This window comes from Caenorhabditis elegans, chromosome IV (genome assembly GCF_000002985.6).
Source record: "Caenorhabditis elegans chromosome IV".
Lineage (NCBI taxonomy): Eukaryota > Metazoa > Nematoda > Chromadorea > Rhabditida > Rhabditidae > Caenorhabditis > Caenorhabditis elegans.
The window spans coordinates 306010-322976 of record NC_003282.8 but is presented as its reverse complement, the minus strand read 5'-3'; the positions used below and the strand labels follow the sequence as shown (position 1 = coordinate 322976).

At 36.4% G+C, this 16967-nt stretch overlaps 4 protein-coding genes and 3 non-coding genes across 7 annotated transcripts; 4 read left to right on the top strand and 3 right to left on the bottom strand.

The window, feature by feature from the left end:
* The first annotated feature begins 162 nt into the window (after window positions 1–162).
* grl-26 (Ground-like domain-containing protein) lies at window positions 163–1463 on the top strand. The gene is made up of 4 exons (NM_067503.7): window positions 163–290; window positions 382–635; window positions 678–770; window positions 1320–1463. Exons 2-4 carry the CDS (start codon window positions 393–395, stop codon window positions 1404–1406), a joined length of 423 nt encoding a protein of 140 aa, NP_499904.2. The 5' UTR covers window positions 163–290; window positions 382–392; the 3' UTR covers window positions 1407–1463.
* On the bottom strand, window positions 266–354 carry K02D7.8. The gene has a single exon (NR_052866.1). It is a non-coding gene; the product is annotated as an Unclassified non-coding RNA K02D7.8 (non-coding RNA).
* Window positions 274–345, top strand: K02D7.t1. Its single transcript has one exon. It is a non-coding gene; the product is annotated as a tRNA-Asp (tRNA).
* A 969-nt stretch (window positions 1464–2432) lies between the features above and the next one.
* dsc-4 (Microsomal triglyceride transfer protein homolog) lies at window positions 2433–7921 on the top strand. The gene is made up of 11 exons (NM_067502.7): window positions 2433–2552; window positions 3617–3873; window positions 4291–4637; window positions 4684–4788; window positions 5025–5184; window positions 5234–5400; window positions 5451–5742; window positions 5792–5986; window positions 6450–6893; window positions 6952–7298; window positions 7540–7921. The coding sequence occupies exons 1-11, from the start codon at window positions 2507–2509 to the stop codon at window positions 7856–7858; spliced, it is 2679 nt and encodes an 892-aa protein (NP_499903.3). The 5' UTR covers window positions 2433–2506; the 3' UTR covers window positions 7859–7921.
* Window positions 7922–8214: 293 nt separating this feature from the next.
* Window positions 8215–8316, bottom strand: K02D7.7. Its single transcript, NR_052865.1, has one exon. It is a non-coding gene; the product is annotated as an Unclassified non-coding RNA K02D7.7 (non-coding RNA).
* Window positions 8317–9261: 945 nt separating this feature from the next.
* snai-1 (C2H2-type domain-containing protein) lies at window positions 9262–11493 on the top strand. The gene is made up of 4 exons (NM_067501.4): window positions 9262–9405; window positions 9452–9564; window positions 10933–11051; window positions 11202–11493. Exons 1-4 carry the CDS (start codon window positions 9280–9282, stop codon window positions 11423–11425), a joined length of 582 nt encoding a protein of 193 aa, NP_499902.2. The 5' UTR covers window positions 9262–9279; the 3' UTR covers window positions 11426–11493.
* Window positions 11494–11779: 286 nt separating this feature from the next.
* Window positions 11780–15472, bottom strand: swt-1 (Sugar transporter SWEET1). Its single transcript, NM_067500.8, has 7 exons — window positions 15367–15472; window positions 15181–15258; window positions 14541–14664; window positions 13829–13975; window positions 12605–12724; window positions 12407–12557; window positions 11780–12251 (listed from the first exon to the last, which is right to left on the bottom strand). The coding sequence occupies exons 1-7, from the start codon at window positions 15438–15440 to the stop codon at window positions 12046–12048; spliced, it is 900 nt and encodes a 299-aa protein (NP_499901.1). The 5' UTR covers window positions 15441–15472; the 3' UTR covers window positions 11780–12045.
* Between the last annotated feature and the right edge of the window lie 1495 nt (window positions 15473–16967).

Sequence of the window (16967 nt, the reverse complement as noted above, 5' to 3'; positions counted from 1 at the left end):
TTCTCCTTCGTTTTCTCTGCGTCTCTTCTCTTTTACTACTTATTATATGGGTTTTGAGTATTTGAGGTTTGACACGGATAATAAAGAGGTTAATAACTTGTATTATTAGTTTGTTTAGTTCCAGCCCCATACAATATAGACGCAGATTCAATCAGAACCAATATATAAATGAGAGCGCTCTCACTTGTCTCCTCACTGTGAAGCAGTTCTAACCGTTCAAAGACGTAGCTTCATTCTCTTTCGTGTACGCCTGGCCAAACAAAAGTTCCCGTGTCCTCGGTAGTATAGTGGTGAGTATCCGCGTCTGTCACATGCGAGACCCGGGTTCAATTCCCGGCCGGGGAGAACTTTTTTGAAAAATAAAAAGGATTTTATGTTCAGATTCTCAAAAAATGTTCTCAAACTCCGCAAAAATTGTGTTAATCTTCGCTATTTTGTTTTTTGATCTCTGTCACGGTTGTGCTGGCCTATTCGGAGGTGGAGGTGGTGGTGGATGTTGTTGCCAGAGTGCGTGTGGAAGAAAAAAGCGAAGTATCGATGAGGATGAGCGGCGGGAGTTCGAATTTCGAGGAATTGCCAGTAAAAACGAGGATTTATTGTGCAATAGTCCAGAGATGAAGGCAATGATCCAGGCGGTTTGTGGGTACAACATAATCCCAAAAAATATACATTTTCAGCATATGAAATCCAATCCACAAGCATCCAGTAAATCGCTTCAATCAGCTCTAGAAGATCATGATTCTCATCGATATGTTGTTGTCTGCTCAGAGGTAGAAATCATTCGAAGATGAAATAAAGTTCAAAAAGACCCCAAACGACCGGATTCCATTTTTGCAAAAATTTGAAATTATGTCAACTTGTTCACGTGGCAGGGATTAGGAAAAAACAACTTTTGTTTGTATATTTGAGTCGTTTATTCCTTTGGTAGATTCTCAGTTTATGGGCACCTAAATGTAAATTTGGGTGCCTATTCAACCTAAAATCAACCTAAAATGAGTAATAAATGACTCAAAAAATATAAAAATGATACCTGTGGGTATGCCTTCTCATTTTAAAATTAAATTGCATGCCTAAATATACAAAAGTATACGACACGTTTTTATTTTTTATAACTTACAAAAATTACTTTTAAAATGAGGGGGAATTACATAAGTACCAAAAAGGTTAACTACACCGCTGCCACAAGAGCAAATTAGCAAACTTTCCTATTTGAACAAAAAAAGTCCATTTTTAAAGGATTTTAAACAGCCATAAGTCGTTTGTGGTCATTTTGAGTTTATTGATGGAAATATATAATCGAAATTTTTCCTTTTTTGTAGAATCCCTTCCACTATTCCATCAAACATGATTCAGCATACTGCGGAGCACGGAATGGTTCTCATTATTGTCAGGCATTTGCGATATAACTTTACGAAAGGCTATTTTGTTTTTAATTATCCAATAAATTTTCATGATAGAAATAAATAACAAGCTCTTTAACATCGCAAAACGGTAATAAATCGACTAAGAATTTAAGCCAATTGTGATTTTTCCAGCAATGGTGGCATCGTATCCACATCAACTACGTTGATATATTCATCTTCTTCTGCAGTTTCTGAATCCACAACTTGTTCGTGATGTTTTGCAGAATTATTTTCGGAAGTAGTTGCCTGAAAATTAAATTTTTGAGTTTTCAGAACAATTCAACTGTCTGTAAAACCTCTAAAATGGGCAATTTTGTAGATAGAGGACTCAAAATTGAACTCCGAACACTAAAAATTGTATTTTTCCAATTTTAAATGGATTTGTACATTTACATAAAATTGACCAATTTTGCCACCAAGCCGTATTCCACTAATACGGAAACTACGTCGTTCAACAGGGGTTTTTTCACTTCCGACGCGCTCGACCGGCTGTACCAGCGGACAGCCGCACAGCCGATAAAATCAGGTGAGAATAATTACATTTTTTTCCTATTGTAATCAATATATAGAGAAAATGATTAACAATGAAGGATCGGAGGAGCCGTTATTTGCCTAGTCAGGTTACAAATCGTGGTTTGTCTTCTCAAATGATGTGCCTTTATTTTGGTCGAAAAGGGCATAGACTTAGGGCCCTATTGGTGTACACTGTACAGTTATGCCGGATTCGAAAAAAGGAAAATTAATTCAAAGTTTTAGATGTTTGCTAATAATAAGTAGGATTGAACGAACCGCAAAAAAACGTTGCCGCGTAGATTAGGAAAGTGAAACCTTTGTCATGACCAATTTTCATATCCAATTTCAACCGAAACAATTTCCCGGATTTATCGGTTTTAGTGTATATTTTCAGTTTACTAATGAAACGTGTACCTATTATAGAATCACCCTTATTTTTAGTGTTATCAGCAAGCATAAAATCATAACTCTTATCAATAGTACTGCTTCTCTGCATCATTCACAATTCTTCTCTTCCATCCAAACAGGACTCCATTGCCAATAAAATTATTTTAATTTTGCTCTCTCTGGGAGAAATTTGGAAACCAGAGATGTTCTCATCACGGATATGGCTGCTTCTGGCCGTTACTGTGGGAGGTAGGGAATTTTTTTGAAACAAAAACTGCTTGAAGGTGGTGTAGTCGAATTGTCTGAAAACACCGAATTTCATAATGAATTTTCTCGAAAACTTCTCAAAAAAAAGGTTATGTGGCTCAAAGAATGACCTGGGATTAGTTAAAATTTTAAATTTGACTTGTCAGAAAACGCAAGATATTTAACGGGTATAACCAAAATTAGACGGCAATTTCAACAAAAAAAGTTTCCAACGGCTCCGACATTGACAAGTTAGTCAAATTTCAAGTTTTAAATAATTTTAGGTCATTTTTTGAGCCGCCATAACTTGGCAAATACTGATATATGTGAAATACTTATCAATTACGCTGTGGACCATTTTCAAATACAACTTTCGCTTTTTAACATTGTCTATTTCTGATTGAAATGATTGTAAAATAATAATAACCGTATTGCAAAATTCAAATATTTCTTCCCCAGAGTGAGGTTGTTTATACAACTCGATCCGCACAGGTGTTTACGACTACACATCGTCTCCTATTTTTCTTGATGGCACACAATTATGCTGATTAAAATATTAAAACTGATTTTACTTTCAAACACTTTATCTAACAGCCAATATATTATCTTATCAATATCAGCCATATCGAGCCCCTTAAAAATATTTTCCATTTAAAAATTTCACGCTGACTGAAGAAATGTTTTATTTATCAAATTTTTCGAGTTTTTCAAAGTTCAGGTGTTTGTCGCATGCACTTTGTTCATAATCTAAATAAATGCTTGGAAAAGTTATTTTTTAAACTTTGACCGGCGCTTACTCGAGAAACTTAAAGAGTAGAAAAAAAACATTGCAATACTAATATACACATTAAGAACTACACTTTATTAGTTTATCACTTTCTTGCATATCTACTGGTTGCTGAGATACTTTGCGTTTATGTTCATAGCCGTTGTTCAAAATGTGGTCAACTGACAAAACTTTTGACTTTTAATTTTAAACATTTTTTAATTGTGACTAATGCGAACATTAAAAAAAATTAAATTTTTCGAGTTTTAAAATTCTAGCTTGAAAATTGTTTCCTTTTCAGTTTGCCTAGCAGTTCCGGATCTCGATGAAATCAAGAAGAACCTTCGCAAACATGGTCCAGACTACTATAAAAATCAGCCGAAAATGAACGAGAACACTGTCCGACTACTGAAAGTGGATTACTGGTTCCGTACTGAATCTATGATTTACGATGATATTGATAATAAGGAGAAGGATCCATCGACCGTTATTGCTGGAAATTTCAGCTTTGAAACACTTCATCATGACGTGGAGGGTGGCATGTTGGGACGGTTTACGGTAAAATCTTTTTTCTTCGAAAATAATCTTCAGTATCAAACAAATCAAAAATTTTAAAATATGAGCATTAAACCGACTTCCTCCACAAACTGCGCAATTTGTCGTGAGGCAAGGCTCACTGAATGATTTTTTTTTGAATTTTTCAATCAAGTTTCCATAATTTTTTTTTGCAATTTGCTGAAAACGTTTTTGCATTGTCCAGACATTGTGCAGAAATGCGAAAAAAATCAGAATTTTCCCAAAACTGTGAGTTTTGCCATTTTTTGTCTCAAAATATTTTACATCTAACTTTGCGTATAAACTGACCTACAGTAATCCCAAAAATTCTACCATTATCTAGTAGTACTTGAAAATTGAAGCAAGAGCATCATATTCTACGAGCAAAAATGTCTACGAACTCATAATTTGCGTTTTCAGCTAACCCAATGCAACACTGACAACTGTGGTAATCCATCTCCAATCTACATAGCATTCCGTCAAGGTGGTAATAATGCGGAGCATATCCTTAAAGCGTCCGATGAGAGTGACGCCACCTGGAATTTCCTGTACGCAATTGTGAATACAATCTACACGCCAGCAGAGTACGGAGAAGGAGACGAGCAAACAGTCGACACAATTTACGGAAGATGCTTCGTGAACTTTGGAAGGCCAGAGGATAAACGGTTTAGAAGAATTATCGAGAAGTGTGATTTGGGTTACGGCACAAATTTTACGAAATTCGAAGGAATCGAGAGTGTTCAATATGATCAGGATGTCTGGTACACGTAAGTTAAAACATGATACAGTTTTAGGAAAAGAATAGAGTTTCAGACAGAACACAAAAGTCGATGCAGACATTATTATGGTTGATGCTATTGAGATGTTAGCATTCAAGAGTCCACTTCACGAGAAATACGGATTCACTCTGGAATCCAGGTGAGTAGGTTCTTAAAATTTGCAAACATACAAAAATGTTTTTCCATTGTTTCTAAAGGAGTCAAAAACCAAAGAAAACATTAATCTGGAGTATGGACCTGTGATGTTTTTATTCGCTGCACCTTCAAGAGTTCTGACTTGAGTAATACAGTATTAAGTTTTCAGTGATATTTTTTCCGAAAAACTGGCAGAGATTCGGCTCAATAACCCCATCCTTAACATTGTACTTATTCTAGAACTCACGTAGAAATCACCAACCGTACACGTGTCTTCGTCACCAGCTACTGTAATGATACCGTACCATCCGCCAAATGCGCCGAGCAGGCGTTTGGAGCAGTTCGTGTCGGAGGAAAACTTTACGAGCATGTCAAGATTGCGCAGGAACAGTCGAATAAGGTTATTTTTCTGAATGTAATGTAATTCAAACGCTAAAGGCATTATTCAGTTAACAAAGCTTATTGGAACATACCGCCGTCATCTTCAAGATATGGGTGACTCACACATTTGTGAGAAACATTCTTTGCTTTATAGTCAAATTGCTCAAGAAGCCCGATTGGCTAAGCGACAGGACTGGGAAGCTGCTATCCAATACCCAGAGAATGATCATGTTCTGTAAGTACATCATCACATACATTCCCAAACCAGCTAAACATTTTTTCCAGATCTCTTATCGCCAGTGCCCTCGGAGGAGTCGGTACAGCAGAATCTATCACCACTGCTCGTGAAGTTCTTCTTACCGCGTCCCCTGATTATCTTGATGATTTACTTTTTGGAATTTCACAAAGCTCGTCTAACAATGAGAAATGGCACAAACAATTGATGTACTGGCTCGGGTCCCTTGATAAAAAATCAGAAGAATATTGGAAGGTGGCTAACACAATTGCAACTGTGCTGAACAAACGATGTGAAGCATCGACAAGCAGCTTAAACTCTTGCAATAAAGGAAAGGAAACGGTAAGATCCTTACTTTCACTGAATTCTATGCGTTATTGTTGATATTCAGATTGTCAACAAATTCATCACTGACCTGACAGCTGGTGGAGTTGAAGTCAGAGTTCTCGAGGTTCTGGAGAATATTCCAATTTTCGGATCCTACACTTTTGCTAAGAAATTCATATGTGAAACTGAGTCGGAGGATGTTCAGAAAGCCGCACTCAACGTTATTCTGGCTGCGAGCAAGAATTTGTATGAAACACAAGTAAGTGGATTGAAGTATGAACAAGAGATGCGCGGCACTTCGGCACATGCCGAATTTTTTTTTCGGCACATCAGTATATGCCAAACCAAAAAAAAAATTGGCGCTCCTGTACATTTTTGAAGATACAAAATAGCTTGCTGCCAAACGCAGTGTGCAGTGCACTCTATGTATTTAATATTGAAGACATAGTAAACTATAAACTTGACAAATAAAGTCCGTACATGTATATTTATTTCTTATATTAATTGTGTTGATATAAAGTTCTCTTCACATTTAGATATGGGTCAATAAAGTATTTGAACGTTTTACAACCCCTCCCTTAACTTTTTTAGGTTCACGTGGCATCGGGCCGTCTGAAATTGTTATTAAAAATGTTCAATGCTATTTTTGTACATTAGAATCCTGCCGGCTTCTACATTGGTTCAACTTGTAAAACTCATCTTTTGAATATCTAATTTTACAGCTCACCCACAAGCTCATCAAACTCTTCCGCAACACATGCAGCCAGGAAACTCCAACTTCTCATTCTCAACTCGCCATCGACATTCTCCTCAAATGTGTCCCTGATCATCAAAACGTGGCCACCTTGATCCTGCGAACTGAGACTCTTAACCCCGATGATCAGGAAAAATGGCATTACCTGTACAAGGCTATCGAGGCAAGCGGAAACAAGGATGAACTGAAGGCCGAATTTTGGTCGCGAATGCGGAAGTTTAAGGTTTTCCGACCAAACTTCTTGCACAGAGCACTTCAGGCGGATTCTCATGTTCACTGGCAAGAGATTGCAGATGCTTCAAACTTCCAACTGTTCTCCACTGCGAACACAGAATTCTTGCAAAAATCCTTTAAGAGATCCATCTTTGAGCTATCGATGAAGAAGGGAAGGAAGGAGCACAATTTATTCTCGGTGAGGGAATTTTAAGTTTTGTTATTTTATAGGATAATTTATTGAATACAAATTTTAGCTCTCCATCGACACTGAGCACCTTGAGCAATTTGTGACTGGATCAGCTTCTTCAAGATCCGGCGCTCCACAAGGGTCTGTTCGAATTGGAGTTGCTGGTCACAAGCTACCAACTCACCACATCTTCAAGGGAAGTACTGACCTGCTTTCCACTGTCTGGGAAGCAGATGGAAGGACGCATAAGGCATTTGAAGGTCATGTTCCTGTTAGAGACGTTCGACTATCGGTGCCATTGCTCTCTGGATTGACTCTTGACGTTGATAGCGTTGGAGCAATTAGTATGAGAGTTCTTGCATCGGCGGAAGTTTCCCTTTGGAATCAGAGATCGAATGCAAAGGCAGAGGCATAGTGAGTTCTTGAAAGATCCTCTTATTTTTATTGATCGTAGGAATTAGACGATCCCTAGGCCCAACAGTTTTAGCCTACGGGTCTAGGTCTAAGGGCCCACATTAAAGAGCCTCAGCGAAGGGGCTCAGGCAAAAAAATAAGTCTTAGGTAATTTCAACTTACAATTAGGTTGATGTATAGTTTCTAGCTTTGTATAGTTACGCCTGTTATAAACATTCTTAAAAATAATTAAACATTTCAGTACATCCGGATCCTTACACCTAACGGCTTCCCTCTACCATCACTCAGAACCAGTCCGCCACGTGGAATCCACAATCTCGGCGCTCTCCACCTTCACCACAGACACCCGTGCAATTTTCGAGACTCTCCCATATGACTTCTGCCTAAGAACATCTAATAGCAATGTTGATATCAATCAGAAAACAGTTGTACAGGATCAAATTGGAAAGCATAAAAAGAAGACGCTTAATCGAAAACGAGTACATCCTGGAGTTACATACAGGTTGGATGACTCGACGATTCGGCAGTGTAATAGTTATTTGGAGCAGTTTAGATTGTAGTTGTTTGTTTTTTTTATTAACATTTCATGTTTGTTCTGGAATCAAATAAAAAATAACTTATTGAGAAATAGTATCAAGCTGAACCACCGAATCTGATAAATATACTTGCAAATCGAAAATTGAGATCTTCGAGATCAACTTGCAGATAACGAGTGCGCTTTTACCCTTAAAAGCTTGATAATTTGGCATATCTTCTCATATAATTTGTGATCCTTTTTAGAAAAATATGTTTGAAAACTGTTATTAACACTTCAGATGTTTCGAATTTCAATGCATTTTGAAAAAAAATGGAAAAGTTTTAAATGTATTAGAAATAGTTCCTAACACCCCTCTCGGTCCCTTGGCTCCCATAACTTCTGACTTCCCGCCCGTGCAACATCTCTCATATCAACACCAACGAGCCTCCTTGGCAAGGGGGCACCTGTCGGCCGAAATCAAACCAACAGGTGTGATAATGGGGGAAAGGTAGAAGTCCGGATACAACACAACGATGAGGAGTCACAAGAGGCAGATAAAGCAAAAGATGAATCCCCTCCCACTTTTTGTCGTATCAGCCAATCAGTTAATTGTTGATGTTAAATCCGTTTTTATACCAAAGCCGATAGAGAGGTTTTTCAGCTGGTTTTACCTTTTCAATATGAATTTGAAATAGTTATTGTAGAGATGACTTAGTAGGTAATTCACACACCCTTAAGTAAAAACGGATTAATAATTTCTGACCCAAAAGTGAGCTTCAATTGGATTTCACTGAAAGCCAGAGAAGTACTGAAACTTCTTTTGAACGATGGCTTCAAAACATTGGTTTCAGACAATAGTTGTAGGGTCAATAAAATGTGATTTTTACTATTTGTTTTTTATTCACAGATACTGTTTGCTTCTCTATTTTAATTTAATTTTAAATTTTTCATAAGAACCACAATGCTCCGTAGGTTCACTACAGACCAATTAAGATTCACGATATAGCTGAAACAAGTGAACACCAAATTTCAGCCATGTTTTGCCAAGACATTTTGCAAATTGGGTCGCAATTTGCAAAATGTCAAAATTCTGTAAGTAGTTCATTATATTGCTGTTGCCCTACTTAAGACTGTTTTGTACATTTCATTAGTATTCTAAAAATGAAGGAGTACCTGCAAATTGAGTTTGAGCTTGAATGTTTTGAAGTTATTAACATTCCCTTTTTTTGAATTTATTAATATTCCTTAAGACTATCGTTTCACAACTACTACAACAAATATTAACGTGGCTCTCTGTTACAATTTTGGACGTAAAGAATGCTACTATCGAAAAAAGAAAATTCTAGCGATGCTTAACCGTAAACTCATCTGGGTTATCCATTTTTTTAGTGCTCTTATCGTCGCCTACAAACTTATTTATAAAATTCCTCAGTTATGTAATTCCAGAAAAAATCCTAGCCAAAAATGAGTATCAATACAAAAAGGAAAAGCATCTTTGAAACCATAGAAGACCTCATTTCCCCTGACCCGGCACCCTCATCATCTTCTTCATCTGCCAGTTGCTCATCGTTGGATAATCAGAAATTGGTGGTAAGTGCGGTTATATTGAGAAAAAGTCTAAAAATCCCATTTATAGTGTCAATTCTGCAAAAAAACATATCTAACCTATTTTGGTCTTCGAAGACATCTGCAATTTCACAAAGAAGGCAAATTACAGCAGAGCTGTCCACATTGTAAAAAGGTGTATAGGTTAGTTACGAAAACCTCTCAATAGTCAGGTGCCCCCCGTTTCCGTGACGGCAGACAGGTGCCACAATCAGATATATATTTATAAATTGGAAGAAGAAGAAGAGGTGTGAGAAATGCCGCCTCACACACACACACACATTAGCCCACCGAGAGGCATCCGCCGGAAAGAGAGGAAAGATGGATTGATTCGGGATTGTCGCGCGCATTGACACTTGTAAGGGGGTGTAGGAAGGAGGGTAGAGGTTATTGATAGTGAGCAGGTGGCTTAAAAAATAGGGCTAGTCAGAGAGTTGTTAGTAGGGAGAGTATCAAAAACTGGAAGTTTTTACAAAACCACAATGATATGTTTCTTTGCAAAAATACTACTGTCAGAAGTGTGAAACTCTTCTTCAATTAATTTGTTATTAAACACCAACATATAAAATTTTTTTATTTGTTCCTTTTTAGTTGTAAAGTTAAATTGTAATGAAATTTTCATAATAAACCATAAAGAATAACAAAGGAATCATGGTAACAACCACAAATACGCAGCAACATCATTTTGCACCATTTTGCCAAAAATTTCCGAGTTCGGCAACTGCCAAGAGTTTAAATTTTTTGTGTACTCCTGGTAACATCTGTGTTTATAACTGACTATAAGCTTGTTTCAACCTTTTCAATGCAGAAATACTTCTGCCTAAAAAGTATACTTTTGTTGAATAACCCTCACATTTTGACCTCCCACGTATCTATTCTGATCTTCAACCGACACACAGGTGTATGTTTGCGTATCAGCTATCAACAAGAAGCAACAGGTATGAGTCGTCTCATGTCGTCAAAGCATCCCTCGTTAAATTGGGTAATTCGACTCTCTCTTGCTCTCCTTGTGCCGACAGGCCAGCTGCCTCCACCGATTTTATCTTACTATCAGTCAGGTAGATTATTGAATGGGTTGGATGGAGAAAAAGAAGACGGAGTAGCTGCAGGTGAATCTCTTGAAGAAGATCTCCTTTTTTTTATTGTTGGGTACCAAGGAGCTTGTGTTATTTCAACATTTGGAGATTGGGGATTTTCGGAAGATTTTCGGAGCTCTACAATGCTTACCGTATCTTTCAGAAATTTCACAAACGTTTGGTTCTATATTAAATAGTAGTACGTTGTCTAGTTAGTAAGAAAACAGTTTTGAAAACGCAGCTGTGCGTGTAGGCTGCGCATTTCTCAAATGCCCCCTTAAGATTTCGTTACTTGGAGAGCTAACATCAGAAAACAAACTACACAATTTACAAGCGAACAAGATTATGCCAATGTCAGAAAAACTATCTTGCATATATTTATAGAGGAATTTCAATAATACCTAAAAAATTTCTAAGATAAATGCGGTATTTTCAGATCCCCAGGAGCTCTCAAAATGCATCTAAAAACACATTCTCTTCCATGCGTCTGCAATGACTGTGGGAAGTCGTTTTCAAGACCATGGCTGTTAAAGGGACATCTCAGGACGCATACAGGTTGGCTTATTCAACTCAGTTTTACAAAATTATATTATAAAGTGTATTTTAACCTTTTTTTACAATACATATTATTAAAGTTTGATAGGCACTGATTTGTTCTTTGAAAATATTTGACATTGCATCAGTAGCCAACTCGTGTAATTTCAGGTGAAAAACCTTTTGGCTGTGAATTCTGTGGGCGTTGCTTTGCGGATCGATCTAATTTACGTGCTCACCTACAAACTCACTCAGGAGAGAAGAAACATCGATGTTCGAGATGTGGGCAATCATTTGCACGTGTACAAGTCCGTCAGCGTCACGAACAATGTTGTAGAGGTGGAGGAAGTGGTGGTGAGGCTGAAAAAGAAGATGTGGAAGTAGATGGAGATTAATAAATTTATTACATTTGTCATATAAACCGTTGCAAAATGCTAATATTTTACTCTAGAAGTTTAATGTTTATTATTCAATGCTACAGTGTCTTGGAATCAAAAAATATCGGCAAAGCCATGAGATTTCATGGGAAGTTTATGGATTTGGCGAGCATGGATAAAATTTTGGCAATTTTTATATTGGTAATAGAATTCGCACAAAATCTCTTTACGAGAAAGCTCTACTGTAGACAACAAGGTAAATATGTAAAAATAAATGACCCGGACCACTTAGCATCTATTCGGCGAAATGAGCTTTCTGAAAAGTGGGAAGAGTTCAGGAGAAGATAAAATTTTATTATTATCAACTGAAAATCACTCGAAATGGATTCATTATTAACCGGACATTATATATATATGTACATAAAACACGCGGGGGAAATTGTAATGGTTCACCTACAGGAAAGGAGATCGGAAAAATGTCAAGTTAGGCGGTACAAATTGGGGATTTAAGTGAAAATTTGAAGAAATTGGCCACATTAAAACAAAGAGAAAATGGTAAGCAAGAAGGAAATAAATCAACAATTTTTACAGAAAAAAAAAGAATGAAATGATTAAAATTTAAAAGAACAAAAATGTTATTAAGGGGATTGAATCGATGAAAGATCTGGGTCACTCGACGATCGGCTCTTGTATGATGGTGGACTGCCCATGCTGCCACGTCGACTGTCTGATGGAATAGTTGATGACGTTTCAGCCATCAATTTATCGAACTTGTCCTCAACGTCGGAGCGTGTCTCATTTGGCACTTTTTGTGGGGATGACGGTGGGGATGAGACGATACAGTCTGCAATATTCAATTTTGAACATTTCCCTAATTTTAATGAATTTTTGAAAGTCTAATTTCTGAAAATAAAAAAAAACGCCAAGCTTTAAATACGAATGAAATGTGTGCTCCTAGATTACCTTAACACCTTATATTTCCTAAAGTTATTAAATTACCTCCTCTTTCCAAATCCTTGACCTTGGAATCTCTTCCAGTGAACCAACTGGCGAGCTTTTCTAACGGGCTCTTCTCATTCTCACGGATTGGAAGAACGACGAAGAGGGCGAGCTGGACAATTGCCAAGAACATACCGATTCCATTTGGGATCTGAAATAATGAGTTTAGGAACGGTTAAGGATGCATTTGAAACTCACAATGATGTAGATATCCGACACCAAATTACCATAGAGGCACCATTGAGAAGAGACCAAAAAGTTGGCGACGCACATTGGAAGTGGAAGGGTTGATACCTCACGGTTTTTCAGCACAACTCCCTGTAAAATTATAGAACTAGTGAACTATAAATCAATTGTCGGACGGTGTTACAATAATTTGAATAACCCTAAACTACACTGCATCATTTTTTTTCAATACTGACACCAGATTATTGCAGAAACTGTCTACAATTGGAGGTTTTGAAGCTCAATAACTTTAGTTACACATATGCTGGAAACTATCAAACTTTTTCGATAATAGACACTTTGTGGACAATATCAATTTCCTCAAAGCTAGAAGCTTATAAATTGTCTTATTCATGATCAAACCACAGTACAAAAAATTAACGCTGATTTACAGTAACTATTCCATCTCTTGACTTCAAAATACTGTTATTGTTACATTTCCTTGAATTTTATTTAATGAAATTGCACTCAAACTCCCCTCTCGTCCTTTCCTCCCAATTAAACTATATCTTTGATCTAATTTGTTTGACTATGTATTCGATACTTCTTCATTTCTCATCTCTCATATCAGGTCACGTGGTGTGATCAAGAATTCAGGTTCTTAAAGTTTCTTGACGTCGTCAAAATTTCCTTTCAAAGAATGAAAGAAGTCACGTTTTCGTTTGGGTGTTTCTTATCAGATTACGTGAAACAACGTGACAATAAAAAAATGATTGAGAAGTTGGAGTGGGACAATGGAAAGTAATTTGTACTCGGTACAGAATAGTTTCAAAGATAACTGTTCGTGAAATTTGAGAAATTCAAAAATCACATCAAAATTCAAAATACTGGAATGGAGATCATACACCAGAGTTCGTTAAAAAACTTTTAACTGGAAGCGTCTTAATGCATTCTCTTGAAAATCGGATTAACTTACTAGTTAGTAAATATTCTATTCAGGCCATTATAAAAACAAAAAGATATAACAAAAGTGGAAAAAATTTCAGAAGTGCCTCAGCGCAAGTTCAGGTAGAAGTCATATGGCATGAAGTGCATATCAGATTGCTACGTGGAAATTTTCGTTTGTCCGGTAACCAAAAACAAGCAATTTGTAAGCCATTAAAAAAATTATGTCCACTTAATTGAGGATCAATCACAAGATAGTATTTGCGGCTGCACCGTACATTGGGCGCGAAGTTCGGTTTAAAGTGAACTTACCAATCCAGCCAATGGAGCTCCAAAGTTCATGATATTGAATGTCATGCAGATGACGCCAAGATAGTCCAAATTCGGTTTCAACGCGATCCACAAAACCATTCCTCCGATAGTTGACGTCACAAGGATCAGCTGACATGTGAAGGTTTTCTGGAAAAGTGGTAACTCAAGTAAGGAAAATATTGGGCATTTTATGAGTTTCGTGACTATAAAATTATTCTAAATATTTTTGTCGTAGCTAAAAAGCGCCACTTATATTTTGAAAGGCATTGCAGACTGTGAGAATCTACTTGGCGTTTAATTTTTACAATTTCAGGAAGTTGAAATTTTTTGAATTGGAACCAACTTTTATTTGTCACGTGGAAAATACACCAGAATTATGCACCTATTTTTGTGTTCTTTTTTCAATTGTCTGTGGGAAAGCCCTTCTATTTCTTCCGTTTTTCACGTTTTTTCCCGTTTTATCGAGTTCTCCGTTCGCCTATCCAGTCAAGCGTATCCCCCAATTATAGAAAATCCGGAAACTATTCTACTCTTCATTCTGTACCGCCCGTCTATTGGTACCCACTCTTTAACATTTCGAATAAAAAACAAAATTTATAATTTGAAATGAAAATGAAATTGGCATGGAAAATTGGGGTGAACTTTGGCCCTCATGATTTTTTTGTTAAAAAAATGTTCTTATTGAGTACTGTAGTTTCTGAATAAAACCAACCTTAGGAAGTGAGTAGATAAGGAAGAAGACACAGTAGAAAGCCATACAGGCAACACCGACAACATTGACTATAATCATGACGTAATCCATTTTAAGAAGTCCATATCGAAGCCAGAATGATCCTCTGAAAATTTTGGATTTAGAAAAAAAAAACATTTTTAGGCTAAACAAGACTATTTGCCAAAATTTTCAACAACGCGAAATTTGGATTTTTAATTTGAGTTTCTGGGGTTTTATTGATAGCTAAAATTGTGAAATTTTGAAAAATTTTTGAAAAAAAAAAACAAAGAAAAAAGAACACCAATTGGGATAATATATGCAAAAAAATAGCAGGAAATATGATATTTGTGATTCGAAAAAAAATGCACAAAATTGTTTTAAAAGGTTTTTGAGATTTTTATATAATTGAAAACTTTCAGCTTGACCCAAAATTGAGACTAATTTTCAGACATCAAATTTGAAGTTTTTCGTTGATTTTGCTGTAATGACACACACCCGTTGGCTCTAGCTAACCTTTCAAAAAATTAAATTTTTTTAAAAAATTTTACGGTAGCGCTGAAAATTGTCAAATTTCACAAAATTTTGAGATACAGTATCAAAAATTAGCAGCTCAGGAAAAATATTTCGAATTAAAACTAACCCCAAGACACCCATGAGAAATGGAACTCCGGAAATGTCACCTACGGCTCCCTGACGACGAATTTGCATACATATTGGTCTGAAAATTGACATAATTATTGAGTATTTTATAGTTTAAGGATTTTGAAAAAAACTCATAGTATGAATTTTTTTTCGAATTTTTGAAAAATTCCAAAGTCAAACTTACATTCCACAGAAGAAAAGTGCAATTGTTGTGGTGATTGCACTGATTGAGAGCACTTGAAGAACCACCTCTAACATTTTTGAATTGTTTGAGCAGAAGTTGAGCTGGGCTGAAAATTTTAGGTAAGAGGGAATTCTTTAAATTTTCGTGATTTGAGAGAAATTAAGTGAATTCTGAGAAGGGCTTAACTATGAAATTTCATTAGCTGAAAAGATCCATTTTGTTAGTTTATGACAGTTTTCCTAGCTTCAATGACGTCATAATGCTTCAGACAGGAGGAAACTATGTAAGGCTTATCTCCAAAATGAGGTGGCAAGTTAGGAATAACAAGCAGAAATCGAATGCTTGAAGGTAAAATTTTTTGAGAATTTTGTTAGTTAAACATTTCTTAAACCTATTGCAAGACTGGAAAAACCTGAAATATTGGTCGTAAAACTGGATGTCAAAAAATTTGAGAACTGACGAAAAGTAGGGAACTCTAAGTGTTCCAACTAATTCTCCGGTTCAATTTTTTAACACAAGTCTACTAGAATATAAATCTAATTATTTCAGTTTTCTAGATCACTGAAAATTCTAGAACTGTCACGCTCAATCTGGAAACTTTTTCACTTTTATATCCAAACAGTGACATCACCCCCCCCCCCCCCCGCCCCAATGTGTTTGAAAATAATCGACCTAATGTTCCAGGCCGTCTAAAATAATAAAACAATCGAGCAAGAAATAGCGGAGCTAGAAAAGAAGAACTAGAAAATAAAAATAACAAAATATGGGCTTGGATACACACCCTCTAGGCACCAAAAAACACGGAGATACGGAGACGTAGACGGAAAAGAGGGGAAACTAGAGAGCATGGTAGAGTAAGAGAACACAGCATTGGAAGAAGGGAGCCATGTTCATGTGCTTCGAGGGTTCTTTGTATTTACCACTTTATGCTGCTTTTCCCATCACATCAAGGTCACTGACCACTCTGGTTTTTTTGCAGAAACAATCTCTAAAGAACAAGGGAACACCAACACATGGGAGTACGGTACATTTAATGTCTTAACTATACTCTAGACGATTTGATGACTTTTAAAAGAATGATTGGGCAAGAAGAGAAGATTCTAGAAATCTTCCTGGGAACCGAAAATAAGCTAGAAATGTGAGTTTTTCCTACCTTTCGTGTTAAAGAAAAAACTAAAATCCACAGGAGCAACACTGAGAGTGGTTAAGTTACCTTTTTGGAAAAAAAAACTCAAAAAATTATCTAATATAAAATTATTTAAAACTTGATTTCCATAAACTATTCAGTTGGAAGCTTTTTTGGCAGCTAGAATGAGGTCGGAGTCACGTGTCAGGTGGCAAAGTTTACAAAAAACTTTCTTCGCGTCGAAAAAGATTCTCATGTAGATTTTTATTTTTTTTATGTATTAAATAGGAAATCTTTAAAAATACGAAAATTCGTCTCCGCGTTTTGAAACGTGCTGCTCCACTTTTCTTTTTTTTTTAAGTTTTCAGTATTGCTTTTTTTTTAGAAAAATGAGGTTTCAACAAAAATTTTTCCCACTTTAACAAAGCCACGTTGCAGTTGGACTCACCTAATTATCACGAGGAAATCGTTAAAA